This window comes from Schistosoma haematobium, chromosome 1 (genome assembly GCF_000699445.3).
Source record: "Schistosoma haematobium chromosome 1, whole genome shotgun sequence".
NCBI lineage: Eukaryota > Metazoa > Platyhelminthes > Trematoda > Strigeidida > Schistosomatidae > Schistosoma > Schistosoma haematobium.
The window spans coordinates 5,224,501-5,239,646 of NC_067196.1; the positions used below are offsets into that span (position 1 = coordinate 5,224,501).

A 15,146-nucleotide genomic window follows, 5' to 3' on the forward strand; every position below is an offset into this window, starting at 1 on the left:
AAAACACAGTTGCATTTTTGTCAATTGTTACAGTTAGAAAAATCTCGTAAACATTCATTCATACATATATATTTTCTTTGATATTTGTATAGTATATTGAGATTTTTGTTGTTATCTGTGTATTGTTTTCAAATTTGATTTGTTAATGTTTACTTTTTCACACAATGATTCCCCTCATTATATTAAAATGTGGCTTATTTTTTTTGTAGAATCTTGAACGTGTTTTGATTAGCGGACATCCTTTCCCATGTTTAGAAACTGTCGTCTTAAGAAATATGTTTGCGCCTCAATATGGTGAGAGCAAAGGCTTCATGAATACACCGCATCTTTTTGTTGATCAACATGATCAATGTGTTACTGGACAATGTATAGATTGGCGTAAACTTGTTCACCTTTTATGCTTATCAGATTTATTAAGTACTCGTCGACTGGGCTATTCTCCTTTATCACCCGAAGACTGTATTGGCTTAGGTGCATCCGTTCGAGAAGTAATTCATATGAATCCACCACGTGGTTTTCTACCAGATTCTTTACGAACAAAACCACATGATTTGTTTGTAAGTGATAGTATAGCTTTGTTATATTTCATTGTATTCTATGTAAATGTTTTTAGACCATACATCTTTTATTCACATTGTTGTTTTTTGGTTGAACACTGCTATTTGAGAAAGTAAACAGATCGAATAACTAACTTTACATTTTACGTATAAAAATACATTGACTCCATTTATCTTTTCTGTTTAAATTAGCAGTTAAGAAGAGAAAATCAAAATACATATTAAGACTGATATTAAACTAATGATGTTAAGATATTCATTGTTGGAGATGCAAATCCCCAGAAGTCACTTCGTAAACGTCTTATTTTTTGTAATTTTATTTAGGAAATTTGAGTTTATCGTTTTCGCAGCGGAAGTGCCCATTTTACCTTCAGTTTGTATTTCCTACTTGGAAGGACCCTAAATGTCGTTGGTTCGTTGCGACGTTTCGCAAGGACTTTTTTATTCTGTATATATATATATATATATACATATATATATATATATACTTAAGTTGTGTACTTGGTTGTTCATGCTTCTGGCTGCCTGTGGAATTTATCTTTCCCTCATCTGAACCTGGTCTTCTCCCTCTAGTTAGCAGGGCTGGGACGCATCGGAATAGTTTAGCTTGTCTTGTCGTTATCTCGCCGATCTTTCGTTCCATTCGCCGATTTTGGACGATCTCAATCTCTCCAAACATATCATTCGTTTTTAAAAATGCTATTTTGATTGCATTTAAATCTTGAACTACTAATTTTCAACATATCGACGATTCCAACAAGGAATTAAACAGTACTCAATATTACTATTAAATCCCTTCATAGATTTGTGTTATATTCTCAAGACCTTTGTTAACCTGTTCCTATATCAGTCATAATTTCACATTTGATTAGGTTTATATTTTTTTGTCCTGTCCACTTTAATTAATTTACAGATTCATTCATTCTTATGTTATTCACTTCAGTGACTGACTGGTTAATTTTAATGAACTTGTTACTTCTGTGTATAATATCACTGTTTACTAGGTTTACATGTATTCCAACTTAGTTTTGGAATCTTTTTATAATCTGTTATCATGTTGTGTTTTATACTGAGAAGATATCACTAATAATGTAGTTGATCTAATATGATTAATGGCGATCATGCGACTAATATATAACAACACACAAGTGAAGATAGCAAGAATTAAACTTTGTAAAAGTTCTCATTTTTCAAGAATGACAAATGTAATGAGTAAACACCACTGTGCACAACTTTGAATAGACATAATTAAAAGAGACAAATACGAGCAACAAATAGTACAAATAATCTAACTACACATGATGTTTAGGATTAATGTCTCTGTGTTGATACACAAAAGTGTAAATTAAAAAGAATTATTTATATAAGTGTTTTTTATAGGGAAACTTCGACACAAAATTTTTATAGTTGAAAAATTGCATACTTAAGTGAAATATGGGGTGTTTTCTAGCTTTTTATTAATTTTAATTGTTTGTGTTAATTCAATTCGGTTATTTGTTTGCTTATTCTTTGAGGGAGGGCCTTACACTAACCAAGAAATTCAATTTTTAACTCATTGGAATATATATTACATATATCATTATTGCTACTATTTGCAATCTGCTCAATGTCCAACTTGCTTGAAATTATCAAGTTGAACCTTGCTAATAATGCTTCTCTATTCTAAGTCACATTAAAAAAATAAGTGATGTATTCATGTTGTCGTTGAGAGAATGGTCAATGCCAGTTTTAATATCTGTTATGTGTGATAAAGTTGATTCTGATTGAATATTCTACAGTTTTTTTCGTAGAAATCAGATTTTTTACCATAATATTTTTTTTAAAAAATCTATCACAGTGTTCACTTCGAGCTCACACCTACTTGAATAATCTGTTGGAATTAGACGGTTCCTGCGGTTGGTCAGTGTCAGCACCGACCAGAGTGATTAAAACGTTGTTTTCACACAACATACATATCCCAGTGTCAGATGTTCCCGAACGATATTCCAGTAAACCGGATGATGATAATGATTTTATGTCTCGTTCCACACAAACATGCATTTGCGGTGTATTAGAATGGGATGTTACTCTAAGAATGTCACAGTCACAATTGGCTACTGATCAAAAAATTGTGAGAAGTAAACTTGTTTCTCCTGACAACTCAAAAAACAATCAAAATTGCCTCAATGTACGTATTGACACCGAAACTAGTCGAAATACTGTTCCAAGTACCAGTTCACACTCTGGAAAGACATTACTGTTACGTTCAACAGTAAATCAAAATAACGCTTCTACTCCAACAGCATCTCAATTGCAACTTGGTGGTTCTTTAGCATTTCATCCTTTTCCTCCGTCGATTCAGCATAAAAATTTCTATAGGATGATTACTATGTCAGAATGGAATCAATTGATTGCCAAGATGTCCACACCATTTGGTCTTCCGTGTTGTCAGATTATTTACCCTGTGACTGGTTCAAACGAGTGCTCAGGGTGTGCTTCTGATCCACTGCTTTTTTCTCAGGGTATTTCAAACTATCAAGTAAGATTTGTAATGAAAACGATTCCTATGTTGTCTTTATTTTGTCACTTGCTAATGCTGTCCGCCAGAGAGAGTGTTTTTTACTCGTCTTCAATCAAAGGTGGATTGAATGATTTTCGAATCTACAATCTGTTGTTTGGAAGTCAAACGATATAATGACCACCACTGAGGCACCACCGTTTATACCTGTTTTGATTTCTGATTAAATTGTTTACTCGCCACTGTAATCGTTATTATAAGATAATACTTCCAAATCATTTAGCTCTATTGCGGGTGGTGTAGTAGTAGTAGTAGTCGTCAGTCAGTTACAGCGTGATGTGTTTTCGTATTGCTTTATTAAAGATTTGAGATTTCAAGAAAGAATTGGCTTCACAAACACAAGAGATAAAAGAATCAGTTATACAGTTAGAATTAAGCGTTTCATACAAATGTCGTAGTGACCACTCATTTACAAATATTTTGTCACTAATGTTTTACACAAAACACCAAGTAATATGTTTATTTAGTGTTGTTCGACAGAACAACATATATTGGTAAAGTTAGTTGCGTTTAGCTTATTGTTTATATTTTTTGCTAGCTACCCCGTGACCATCGACATGTGAAATAAATTACGTAAGAGCTATTCGAGCAGTGGGTTTGTTGTTCAGGCTATTGAATTCTGGCCACTAAGTTAAAGATTTGAACAACAGTCCATCTACTTCGGTTTAGACAGCCGATTAGTTTCACTAGCCCTCAAACTTAGGGTAAACCTGTGTCTGGTCAATAGGTTAATAATAAGACGACATCAAAGCTAGCACCTGTTCGCGGTCAAACACGAATTTCAGGGTGTGTAGTCATAATGACTGCATAGCTTGGAACGTTATCGGATATGTTCGTCAGAATAAAAGTCAGTGAGAATCCTGTTGTAGTTCTCCTTTCACATTCTTCATAAAAGTAAAATTCACCTTTCAAGTTGGTAAAATCTACCTCGTCCGTTTTCTTTAAATCAAACTGTCTTTTTAACGAGTACTATTCATCATTCATTCATTGTTTTATTCCATAACTAAGGAATAATAACTATATCTATTTACGGTTACCAAAGAATTATTTTATTCTCCAAACCTCAATTATTTGTTATTCTTTCTTTATATCTAGATATCTGCTCCTTGTAAATTAATCAAACAGTCTAGTCACACTGCTACAAAATGGTTAGCTCGTGATGCATGTATAGATACCAGTGAATTAAGATGTTTTACATTGCCAAAACCACAAATCCTTAATATTTTACAACCATTGAATGCTATTCATAGTTGTTTAACTTCATTACACTTTGAAAAAGTAAGTCAAATCATAATCAGTGTGTGTATGTATGGCATAAATTATGTTGTTTCAATTCATCAAATGTTGTTTTTATGAATGTTATTTTGTTACAAAAAATAAATATGATCAGAGAATAGAAAGTATGGAATGGTATTATGTTCAGTTAGTCATAGCTATCATCAATGTAGAACCTGGAATAATTGACCCGCCCAAGTTGCCATATCAAATCAACAAAACATTGAGATAAAATTGACTAGATTTGTATCGGGAAAAAAGTTGAAGTAATAGTAGTAGCTATGTTGGTGACAAAGACTAAACGATATATATATATATATATATATATATATATATATATATATATATATATATATATATATATATTAGTGAAATAACAAACATAGTAATGATGCTTTTAATCTCAAAGAAGAGAAAAACTGAATGTCTCTGTATCATTGTGACAAATTTTGAGCTATTTCATCCTATTAGGCCCAAAATCTCGATAAAAATTAAGAATATATACTGTCGATTTTAGACCCTTTCATCTATTATTTCCAACCATAGAGTTATGATGCAGTGGGTTATTGGTCATGAGCCATTTTACTTTCAGTCACTAAGTTACATAATCAAGTCCCTCTCCATCCATTTCGATTTGGGCATCCGTTTATTATCACCAAACCAAGTACACGACTATTAATGGAGTACGGTTATCTCATAAATTATAACAAGGTAATTTACACCTGGTTTGGTACATTTCAACGGTTAAAGACCTTGTAGGCTAACCTCATGTCTTGGTTTGACCACCTCCAGCCACTTTAAAATCCACTCATCTTTTAACTAACATTATGGATGTGGGCTATTTCTACCCATGACAAATGTGTAGTCGATTGGCTTGATCGACGCAAATTGTTTCGGAGTAACGATTGCATGGGAAATCGAACTGTTGGTTCCACCCCACGAACAAATTGGCTAGAAAATAAGATTGCTTTGGCTTAGACAAAAACATTAATGATCTGAAATCACTCATGTTATGTCCCGATAAGCATAATGAGTAATAACTTTTGTGATCCATTTATAGACCAATACTAAACGTATATTTTTATCGTATAATTGTTAAATAACTAAACTATTCATATTCCTCTTACTATAAACTGTTTTGACCTATGAACAATTATTATACGTTTTACCATTCTTGAATTATGCTCTGTCTATTAGTCACTGCCTCCCACATTCACAACCACATTTGCCCAAATCTTGTATAAATGTTGTTTTCTATTTTAAGGTACGATATGGTCTGTTTGATTGGTATATAAACTCAGTATGTTTGAAATATAATGATTCATATCGCAGAAGCTTGGATTGGTGTTCTGAACTGGCTGGGCTAGACAGGAAGCAGGACTAATAAGGACTCTAGACTGCTCATACGGGTTTACGCATCATTGATCCGATCGATAAGTCACTGCTATCTAATTGGCAATATCGTTACGTTATACATTAACATAGCACACAAGTATAACAACTCAATACATAATCGACTGTGGAATAACGGTTTTGTTGGTGACTCGCTAATAAAATTATTATATAACTACCATTTAGTTAGTTCTCGGGCATCAAACCACGTAATTAAACGTTTGCTCACCGCCTCATAGATTTCTCTATTCTTTGTATCGAAATTCATACAACTGACCTCAGGGTTATTCACTTGAACCATGCACAATTAACTTATTAAAGATGTTTGTGATCAAATATTAGTCACTTACATATGTCTTTTACTTTGATGGACCATGTTTCATAGCCATAAAGTAGTTCTAAGAGATTTTATACAGAATATTTGCTGTTTGACATATTTATAAACATCTCACACGTGCCATAGATAGGGAGAGTTGTCATAAGTCGGTTTGGGCACCCGGGCAGTATCTCAGCCCTCACACAAATCGAATGATTTGTGTGGCGCATATCTACTTGGTGCCTCCTTGTACTAATGTTTATATGTTTAAATAAATAAATAAACATAAGTCGAACAAAATCTGTCCGGAAATTGGGTCGACTACCGATTTACTCGGTACTTCAAGAGGAAAGAAATGGTCAACATGTTCAACAGCTTTACATATATGATAGTGTCCATTCGTTACACAAGTGTTAGTTGAATTGTTTGTAGAATACTTTAAACAAAATTTCTCTTCCTCGTGTTTTTATTGGTTCTCCCATTGTTTTTTTTTGAAAATATGCAATCTTCGTGTTCGTATCTAAATCTATTTTGCTTTAGGACCTAGTAACTAGACATAGACATATTGTGTATATATATGTGTGTAAATGATAAGGTTCATTTATTTATTTATTTCGTATTGTCACATGTCTAACACGAAATGACTCATCGTAGATACCTAAATCACTCACTATACTTTTCACACAGATACGGATGCAAGTATACCCGAGTTTTATTTACTATATCTGACAATTTGTGGAAGGATCTGTACGGTTTGAAGATGTTTTTTCCTCCATCACAAACTGTGACATCAGTTAAAGGATCATTTGAAAAAAATTCGACAAGCATAGATAATTATTTCGTACTAGTTTCAGACTGCATTCTTTGATGGCATTTGTCTTGTGAAATTCATCCAGACAGTCTGCATCTGTCTACATTATTTGAAAAAAATAGTCATTGCCTTCATAGACATACGTGTTAGCATATTTCTCAACCATATCATCCAATCAAGGTTCACAACCACTTTACACCACTATTGTTCACACTGTAATTTTTTTTATTTAAAAGTGATATTTCGAAGGAAATCATGCTTAAATATTTTTAACCTGCGTTTATTTTATAACAATTTAATGTTTAGTAACAATTTCTTAAGAAACCCTTGATATATATTGATGTTGCTCACATTACTCAACAGTAAAGCTTTCCTAACACAGTGCGGAAGATTCGAACTCGTACCACCTATTTTCTCAATCTGAGATGGGGGTACAACTAAGGTATTCGAATCGTGCACAATATTCTCACTTTATTCTTATCTTATTTTATTTATTTATTTATTTCAACACATAGATAATGGTACAAAGAGGCACCAAATACATATGCGCCACACAAATCTCATTCGATATATGTGAGGGCTGTGATACTGACCGGGTGCCCAAGCCGAACCAGGTGGTTTTCTTAGGGGGCCACACCCCGAGCCTTCGACTTGAAGGTCTGATCCACAAGGTAGTGGAGCATCGTAAGGAGATGCAGTCCCATGATAGCCGGTGACCAACAATTGGTTCATACGCCATTTGTTCCCTCAGGATACTGGAGCCCATGTGCACCATTGATTTGGTTTGGGATTCGGGTAAATCGCCGGACATTCGCTTTTCGTCCTCTCATTTTCGTAAACAACACCCCCGCCACGAGAAGGCAGTGAGTAGGACTTCGTATCTATCCTCTGCCATGTTTTGCCATATACGTTAATTTTATTTTTATTTTCGTTGTTTACAGGTTGGGATTTCTCATATAAATTTGTGTGAATCTCCACATTTGAAAAATATCACTTTAGAAAATTGCACTGAACTAAAAGCTATCTTATTTGACAATCATTCTTCAATAGTTGATTGTACTAATCATCAGAATAATGTCGACTGCAAAGCTGTCGATCGATTCCCAGCACTTCGACGTATTCGAATTATTAATTGTCCAAAGTTTGCAATCTATAATTTCCTATCCAGTGTTGGTAAACTTTACCCTACACACAATGAAAATATATCTATTACATACAGGTAAGTATTTTTCCCCATCAAATTATTCATAGTATACCATCTGAACATTTGCTTTATATAATAAAAATCATTGTTACATCAAAAATAGGCACTTCTAGGAGCGTTTTGCATTCTGGCTCATCAGTTTTAAATTTAGACGCTCTCCTTGTGGCCTGAACGTCCCGGGTCCCATGCCTGGAAAGATCTTAGATTTCCACTGCTGAGGAGTCTCACGCTAGGACGAAATGACTGTTTGGTACTTCTTGATTGTCAGTGGTTTCCTAAGACCAGTCTGTGACGTAAACTATAGAATTTCAATAATCTGCACAAACCTATTGTAATCTAAAAAATATTGATAAAGGCAGATAACAATAAAGGAGCAAATGTTAATAATGAAGGAAAGTGAAGGATTTAAGCTGAAGCTAATGTCGTGATAGCATTTTTACCAGCTTAAAATTTATGAATTCCTTGTCTTGTTCCCTCTGTTTTTAAAATGCTTAGCTGATTCCATTATTCTTACGTTCGGAATAACATTTATTATTATTAAGTGGTCTACTCACAAATATTCACCTGTACATTTTAATGAAATCAGTGTATTTGATAAATGTTTAGGTGATTATAATGTTCATTCATTCCACTATTGCTTTGTTGATGATTTCATCAATTTTTCAACAATGATTCGAATAAATCCCTCTTAAATCATATGCTCACTGCATATTGTACTTATTTGCCATCTTTTCCATAAAATCCATAAATAAACATCTATATTCCGTCCTCACACTTAACAGTGAGTATCTATATACTTGGGTTCTTTTTCCTTTCAATTTCATTACAGTCGTAGATTTTTCCACATAAGATGTTATCACTAGTTGTTTGGGTAAAATGTGTAAACCCGTATTAGTGATGGAATAAATTTTACTGTCCAAAACTTGTGTATACGTACAAGATCGAACTCCAGGGGCTTTCGATCTCACAGCGAACACGATACTAATTTTAATCCACTAAGTTTGGAATTCAATGATTCATATTTCCAAACTTATTGATCGTCGTTATAACTTTGCTCATTATTACAGATCTGATTACAGTAACAAATTCTCGCACCAATTATGCTGTCGACCATACTAACGTATATCTCATATGCATCTGTTCAAAAAATATAGACTAAAATGTATCACAATGGTGTTTATTTCCCATCACTGTTCAGCAATAATGGTTTTCGACAATTCCCACATCTCATATTGCGTCTGATGTGCGAGTTCCGAAACACTCTCATTTCTCTAGTGAAATAAACAGAGTGAAAATATGCCAACCGACTATGTCGCTTCCTCTTTTTTACTTTATGGTATTTGCATTCACAATAAGTTCTGGACCTCCTGGATTTCAACTTTACTGAAAACTTTTGAATATCTGGCAATAGTCGAGGTAGTCCGCGTGGGATGTACATGTACTAAAAAGTGATTGATCAATTGCGTTCCTTAGCATCAACGAAAAGATACCAAGCTTTGTCAAAATAAATCTAAAACCGGAGATTTCATTTCATCAAATGCATAATTCTAAAAATAGATGACTTAGTAGGTTTAGCACTCTAATGCTGGTAATATGATCGCAGCACTTTAATGTCAGTTGTTGTTTCCATTTGGTACCAATGTGGTATGACGAAATGTAGTTAGTATTTAATTCGTGTACATATTTTATAAACAAATCGTGTTGATACGAAATAGATCATAAAAGTCGAGTATGGATTGCATTTCGGATGCGTATATATCCCAGACTTGCTAATATTAGACGGCAGATAGACAACAATGGATGCAGCGAATATTCAGAACATTCAATTTCGGAGAGAAAACCTATTTGAAAGTGTAATAAGGTAGTGACCCAGTTTTTATAGATCATGTAAGGGAATCCAAATAGTCGCTGGACACATATGTATCGTTTATGCATATATTTGCATAAAAAATAGTCAAGGTTAAGGGTTAGTAATTGGTATAAAAGCAAAATAACTGTAATAGCGTTAAGGATAGTTTACCTGGCCGAAAGCTAGAATAAATCACTTAAACACGTTATAAACTAATACGGCTTTCTTATACTACTCCATCACCATTGGTCAACTTGTGATGTAAAATGGAACAGTAGCTACTGTCAACGTTTATAAACACCTTCAAATAGTCAACTTTTGTGTTAATCGGTTGTGTCTTGATAAAAAATCTTGTTTTATTTTGACCTTATTATTTTTTGGTTAAAAATTAACCTTTTTTATAGACCATTTGGACAATATAATACTCAGGTAGAACGAGCATTATGGGATTATTGTCAGCATGCGCACATACTTATTTCACATGACTACAAAGTTTGGGAAAGTGAACGTGCTATGGAAGACTTTCATTCTACGTTTGATCAGTTGTTCAGAGAAGTGATCAATTTCTCTGAGTAAGTTTATATTTGGCGTGTGTGCAATCTAGTGAAAATCTTTACTGAAATGATGATCTACTGTAGATGACTCTAACTGTTTAGAAAACATTTATCTTGAATCCTACTTTTTCATTTCAAAAATATATACCTGATAAGTTGGGATAGGAAGGCGAGTTGACGTTTTTTCATAACTCGGTGTCATATTTTATGAATAATTTAAGACTGGTAAATCTTATTGCAGTAGCCAATAGATCAAATGAAAGCTTATGTTAAAAGCTATATATATATATATATATATATATATATATATATATATAACAGTTCATAAATAGAACCTAACAGTTACCATTCATTTATTCTTCGTTCGGATATAACAGTATATCCTCGATCAGGACGGAAATCAACCCGTCCCCCGGAGGGCCAGCATTCCACGTGTTTTGAACATTCTGCAAAGTAATACGGATGCTAATAGTCCGGATGCAATTGGAGGTAGATTTGTCTCCCGATAATCCCACAGACGACCTAAACCCATTTTAAAGTTAGGGACGACTACAGTCTTATTGCAGGCTGTGTGGAACATTCTAACTGCCAAGCGTTTGCAAACAATTTAGTCAGTTCCATAAATATAAGGTCGCCACCATCTTTTTAAAAACATCCGGAGATAAGTCATCTGGCCCTCTTGGTATTTGTTGCTTTACAAGTTGCAATTCCTTTCGAACTTCCATCTCGTCAAGTGTGTCAGTCCGATACTGGTTATAGAGGACAAAATAGACAAATCTTCCTTATATGTGAACCTGTTTTAGGCGACGGACATCCTCTTTCCCCTCATTTTCGTTAACAACATCCTCTAGAAGCTCTAAGTTTATGACCGTTTGGAAACGTTTTGAGAGGATAAATTGACTCACTGTCCACTATATCAATGCATTCGAGGACCTTTCTTCGATTATTATTATTGTTATTATTATTATTATTTCTCATCTAACAGAAGAGAATAATATATGTAAATCTTAATCTGTCAATTCTTAAACCTTGGCGTCTGTTTGCGTGTTGTAACATTAAAGTTTAGTAAATAATACACCTTTTTATTTTACACTGTTATGTAGTATGGTTATTCGTCGGGACCTCCTTCCTGTGTATCCTCAGCCCATGGAATATACACAAGATTCATTTTATAAACGCTGTGAACTTGGTAAGCCAGTTTATTTCGTTGTTGTTGAATTGCTGTTTACTTTCACGTTGTCAATTTTTTTGGCCTTGATATCTAATCCTATTTATTTTATCACTTTTTTTTGAAGTGTAAAGTTAAGCCAAACATAAATACATACGTAGTTTGATGTATGTTCCATTGAATTCCGGTTCAACTATTTAAAGGGTAAGCTGTCGGTGCGAAACCTGAAGGTCCTTGGTTTGGTCCCTACTGAGGTCGTGTATGTACTCTGCTAGGGAGTCTCGTTCTGAAACAAAACAGCTGTTCGACCCTCCCTAGTTTTAGTGTTTGTTTAACTTGATTCAATATTCATGATCTCAATAATATACTCCTCTGTCGGTCCATCATTTTTCGAGTGTCCAAAGTCTCATAGACTATTTTCGATGTCTGATTGTTAAATTGAAATCGCGAAAAGTACCCATGATTGGGTGCATATAATGGGTCCGAAAACAGCTTTTAACAGTATTTCCAATGTTAAGAAATCTTCACTGATTCCTTATATTTTTCTGTTTATCATGCACAGAATCTCTAAAAAAATGTACTCACTAATATCCATGTGTAATTCTCTCGATGTGTTTTTCATCATCACCTAACTTATTTGGTTAAGAAAGACAACACTAACGCTCTACATTTTTCTCACATCAACAACTTATTCATCGAATCAGTAGCTAGGTGTAATTCCGTGCTTTTTGTTGAGGATAATAGCTATTCCTAGTCATCCAAACCCCGAAATAGGCTGAACGGAGTTTCGACCTGAAATACAGTTGTAAAATATTGTAGCTAATAAGCCGCTACACAATAGAGGGGTCTTATGTGTTTTTAGATTATTTCACTCCTATTCAATCGTGAAAGAACGTGTATGGATTATATAATCCTATACTTTATATTTGTAGAGAGGTAGGTGACTTGTTGGCTAAAACACTTGACATTCAATAAACAAGTCAAAGGTTCAGACCATGCTGCATCCATCCCGGTGTAAGCAACTGAACATTATCCCGGTAAGCCAGACAAATAAAATGTGGCTCAAAACACGAACATTTACTCCATCAATGAGATACATTCATTCATATTAACAAGTTACAGTTGTTCTTGTGGGAGGTGGTTGGAAGCAATCGGTACGATTTTCACTGACAAGATTTTGTGCTAATTAGCTATTCGACAACATGACACAGATGCGACAACCTAAAATCCCTGTGAGTTTCAAATCCACATCACTCAGTGTTACAACTAGTCACTATTTACCTCAATAATCTGTGACTTATCTAGAGGACTGGTTTTGCAATTGTCTTAATGCTTTTTGTGTATTGTTTACCCTTCATTTTGTTAAACTTTTTTTTACCTTTCCAGGTTGTGAGTGGGATTTTATTACAGATATACCATGGGTTCATGAAGTATGTTGTTCCCTTCTTAAAAATAATGAACTACATCGGTCTGATCAAGCTGATCAACTTTATGAATTACTGTCGGAATATCAAGCAGCTTCGGAAAATTTGAAAATTCAACGACACGGTGTACATTATCATGTGCAATTTCGAAATGTTCATTCACACATTGATATGTGTAATAATGATTCATCGAGTATGGTAGACAACGATAACTTAAATTATTTCTTACAGCGTAAACCTACTTCTTATATTAACTGGCCATATTCTGAAAATAATCTACTTTCTACCTATCCTTCTGATGATGTCAATACAATGAAGAATATCTTAAAAGAATGCCACCCATCGTCTGTTCAGAATATGTCTTCAGGCAATCGTTCACAAGCAACAATAATTAAACATGATAATAATATTGAATTTTTACCTTGGAAACGTTTATTACTATCACAAGAAGAAATATTTAATGCTGAATTTGTGAATCTTGACAAATCATCAATCTTATCATCATTCCCTAATAATATTAAACCTTTATCTAAACAAAATTCTTTATCCCATTTGTCAAATGTCATGAATAAATCATTTTCAACGTCTGATAATCGTTCAAAAAAATTTACTTCATCTTCCACTTCGAATTTTTCCTCCTCCTCCTCCACGTCCCGACAACAACAATCGTCATCCATATCTTCTTCAGTATCAACTACTACATGTGATCATTCTACTTTAATCTCTTCCTCTCGTAAACGTTCACTTCCTCCAACAAAATTATTTTCGAATTCTTGTAAAAAGTTTAAGTTAAAACAGTGATTATCTCATTTCATTTAATGGTTCGTATGTATGTATGTATGTATGTATGTTTGTTTGTTTGTATGTTTGTTTGTTTCTCTGTTTTTATGCTTGTGCGTAGACGCATGTATGAACTTACCTGTTTCTAACCCCTCATTTCCTTTCTGATTCACTCTCTCTTTATTTAATTAATTATTTGTCCTATTTCTTATTACACCTATATCTTGTAATCTTTTCTTATTAAAACTCTTTGTTATCAATTCTCTGCTCCTTAACAAACAAACACAAAATTGTATACAGTTTTTGAGTTCTCTTTCTTATCGTATATATATTACCTTTTGTCACACACACATTCATGCACATTCTCTTTTTATTTGATGACCGTCCCACTCCGCCTCTTGACATAATCATCACGTTTAAAATATGTTGTACATTGATGAATAATAGTAATATTGTTCTTATTATTACCGTTACTATTATTATTATTATTATTATTATTATTATTATTATTATTATTATTATTATTATTATTATTATTATTAATCTCAGCCACAATAATAAGCTACTTGTTTATCAATCCGATTTATATTGGACCAAATATATTTTCAAATCATTATACATATATATCGTCTTTTGTTTATTTAAAATAAGTTTTTGCGATGATCATGTTTATATTCTTGTGCGATGTATCGATTTTATAACTGGACTCTCTTAAACTGCTTATAATGTAGTTATGAATTGATTAAACGTGCTATGATCGTCACCGATATATTGATTGACAGAAACTAACAACAAAAATACCTGAACACGTTAACCATATACAAAATCCTGTTGGAAAAAATAGTCCTAGTGACGGTAATAAAAAGCGAAAAATGTACCCAAAACACATGTATGTATATATGTATGTGATTGATTAATTGAGTTATAGGACGTGTTCTGTTAATTGAAATAATTCATGAAAATTAATGATATTTATAAGAGAAGTATATAATTATTACTAGTGTAGTGAACAGAACACGGGTGGGGACAACCGAGTTGTATGTAGCGCAAAATTACAGAGTTACTTGGTAAACTAGAAAAACCATATAGTAAATCGTTAATTTACAAAATATCATTCTATCATATCAAACCGGACTGTTGCTGTTGCAATCATCAATGCATTGTCTCACATTTCATGGTTCATGCGTTTTCTTACAAATTGCATTGTGTTCCCGCTCTTCCTTTGTTGATCTTTCCCATCTTCTGCTGCCAGACATTAC

At 33.5% G+C, this 15,146-nt stretch overlaps 1 protein-coding gene across 1 annotated transcript in view; it reads left to right on the forward strand.

The window, feature by feature from the left end:
* FBXO38 (F-box only protein 38) overlaps nt 1–14,513 on the forward strand; it is a 28,112-nt gene extending 13,599 nt beyond the window's left edge. Inside the window, exons 7-13 of the mRNA XM_051216423.1 lie at nt 210–557; nt 2,395–3,075; nt 4,210–4,392; nt 7,850–8,127; nt 10,366–10,533; nt 11,619–11,704; nt 13,070–14,513. Of these exons, the coding sequence (XP_051072977.1) occupies nt 210–557; nt 2,395–3,075; nt 4,210–4,392; nt 7,850–8,127; nt 10,366–10,533; nt 11,619–11,704; nt 13,070–13,908 (2,583 nt within the window). The 3' untranslated portion in view covers nt 13,909–14,513. The remainder of the gene's footprint in view (nt 1–209; nt 558–2,394; nt 3,076–4,209; nt 4,393–7,849; nt 8,128–10,365; nt 10,534–11,618; nt 11,705–13,069) is intronic.
* The last annotated feature ends 633 nt before the right edge of the window (nt 14,514–15,146 follow it).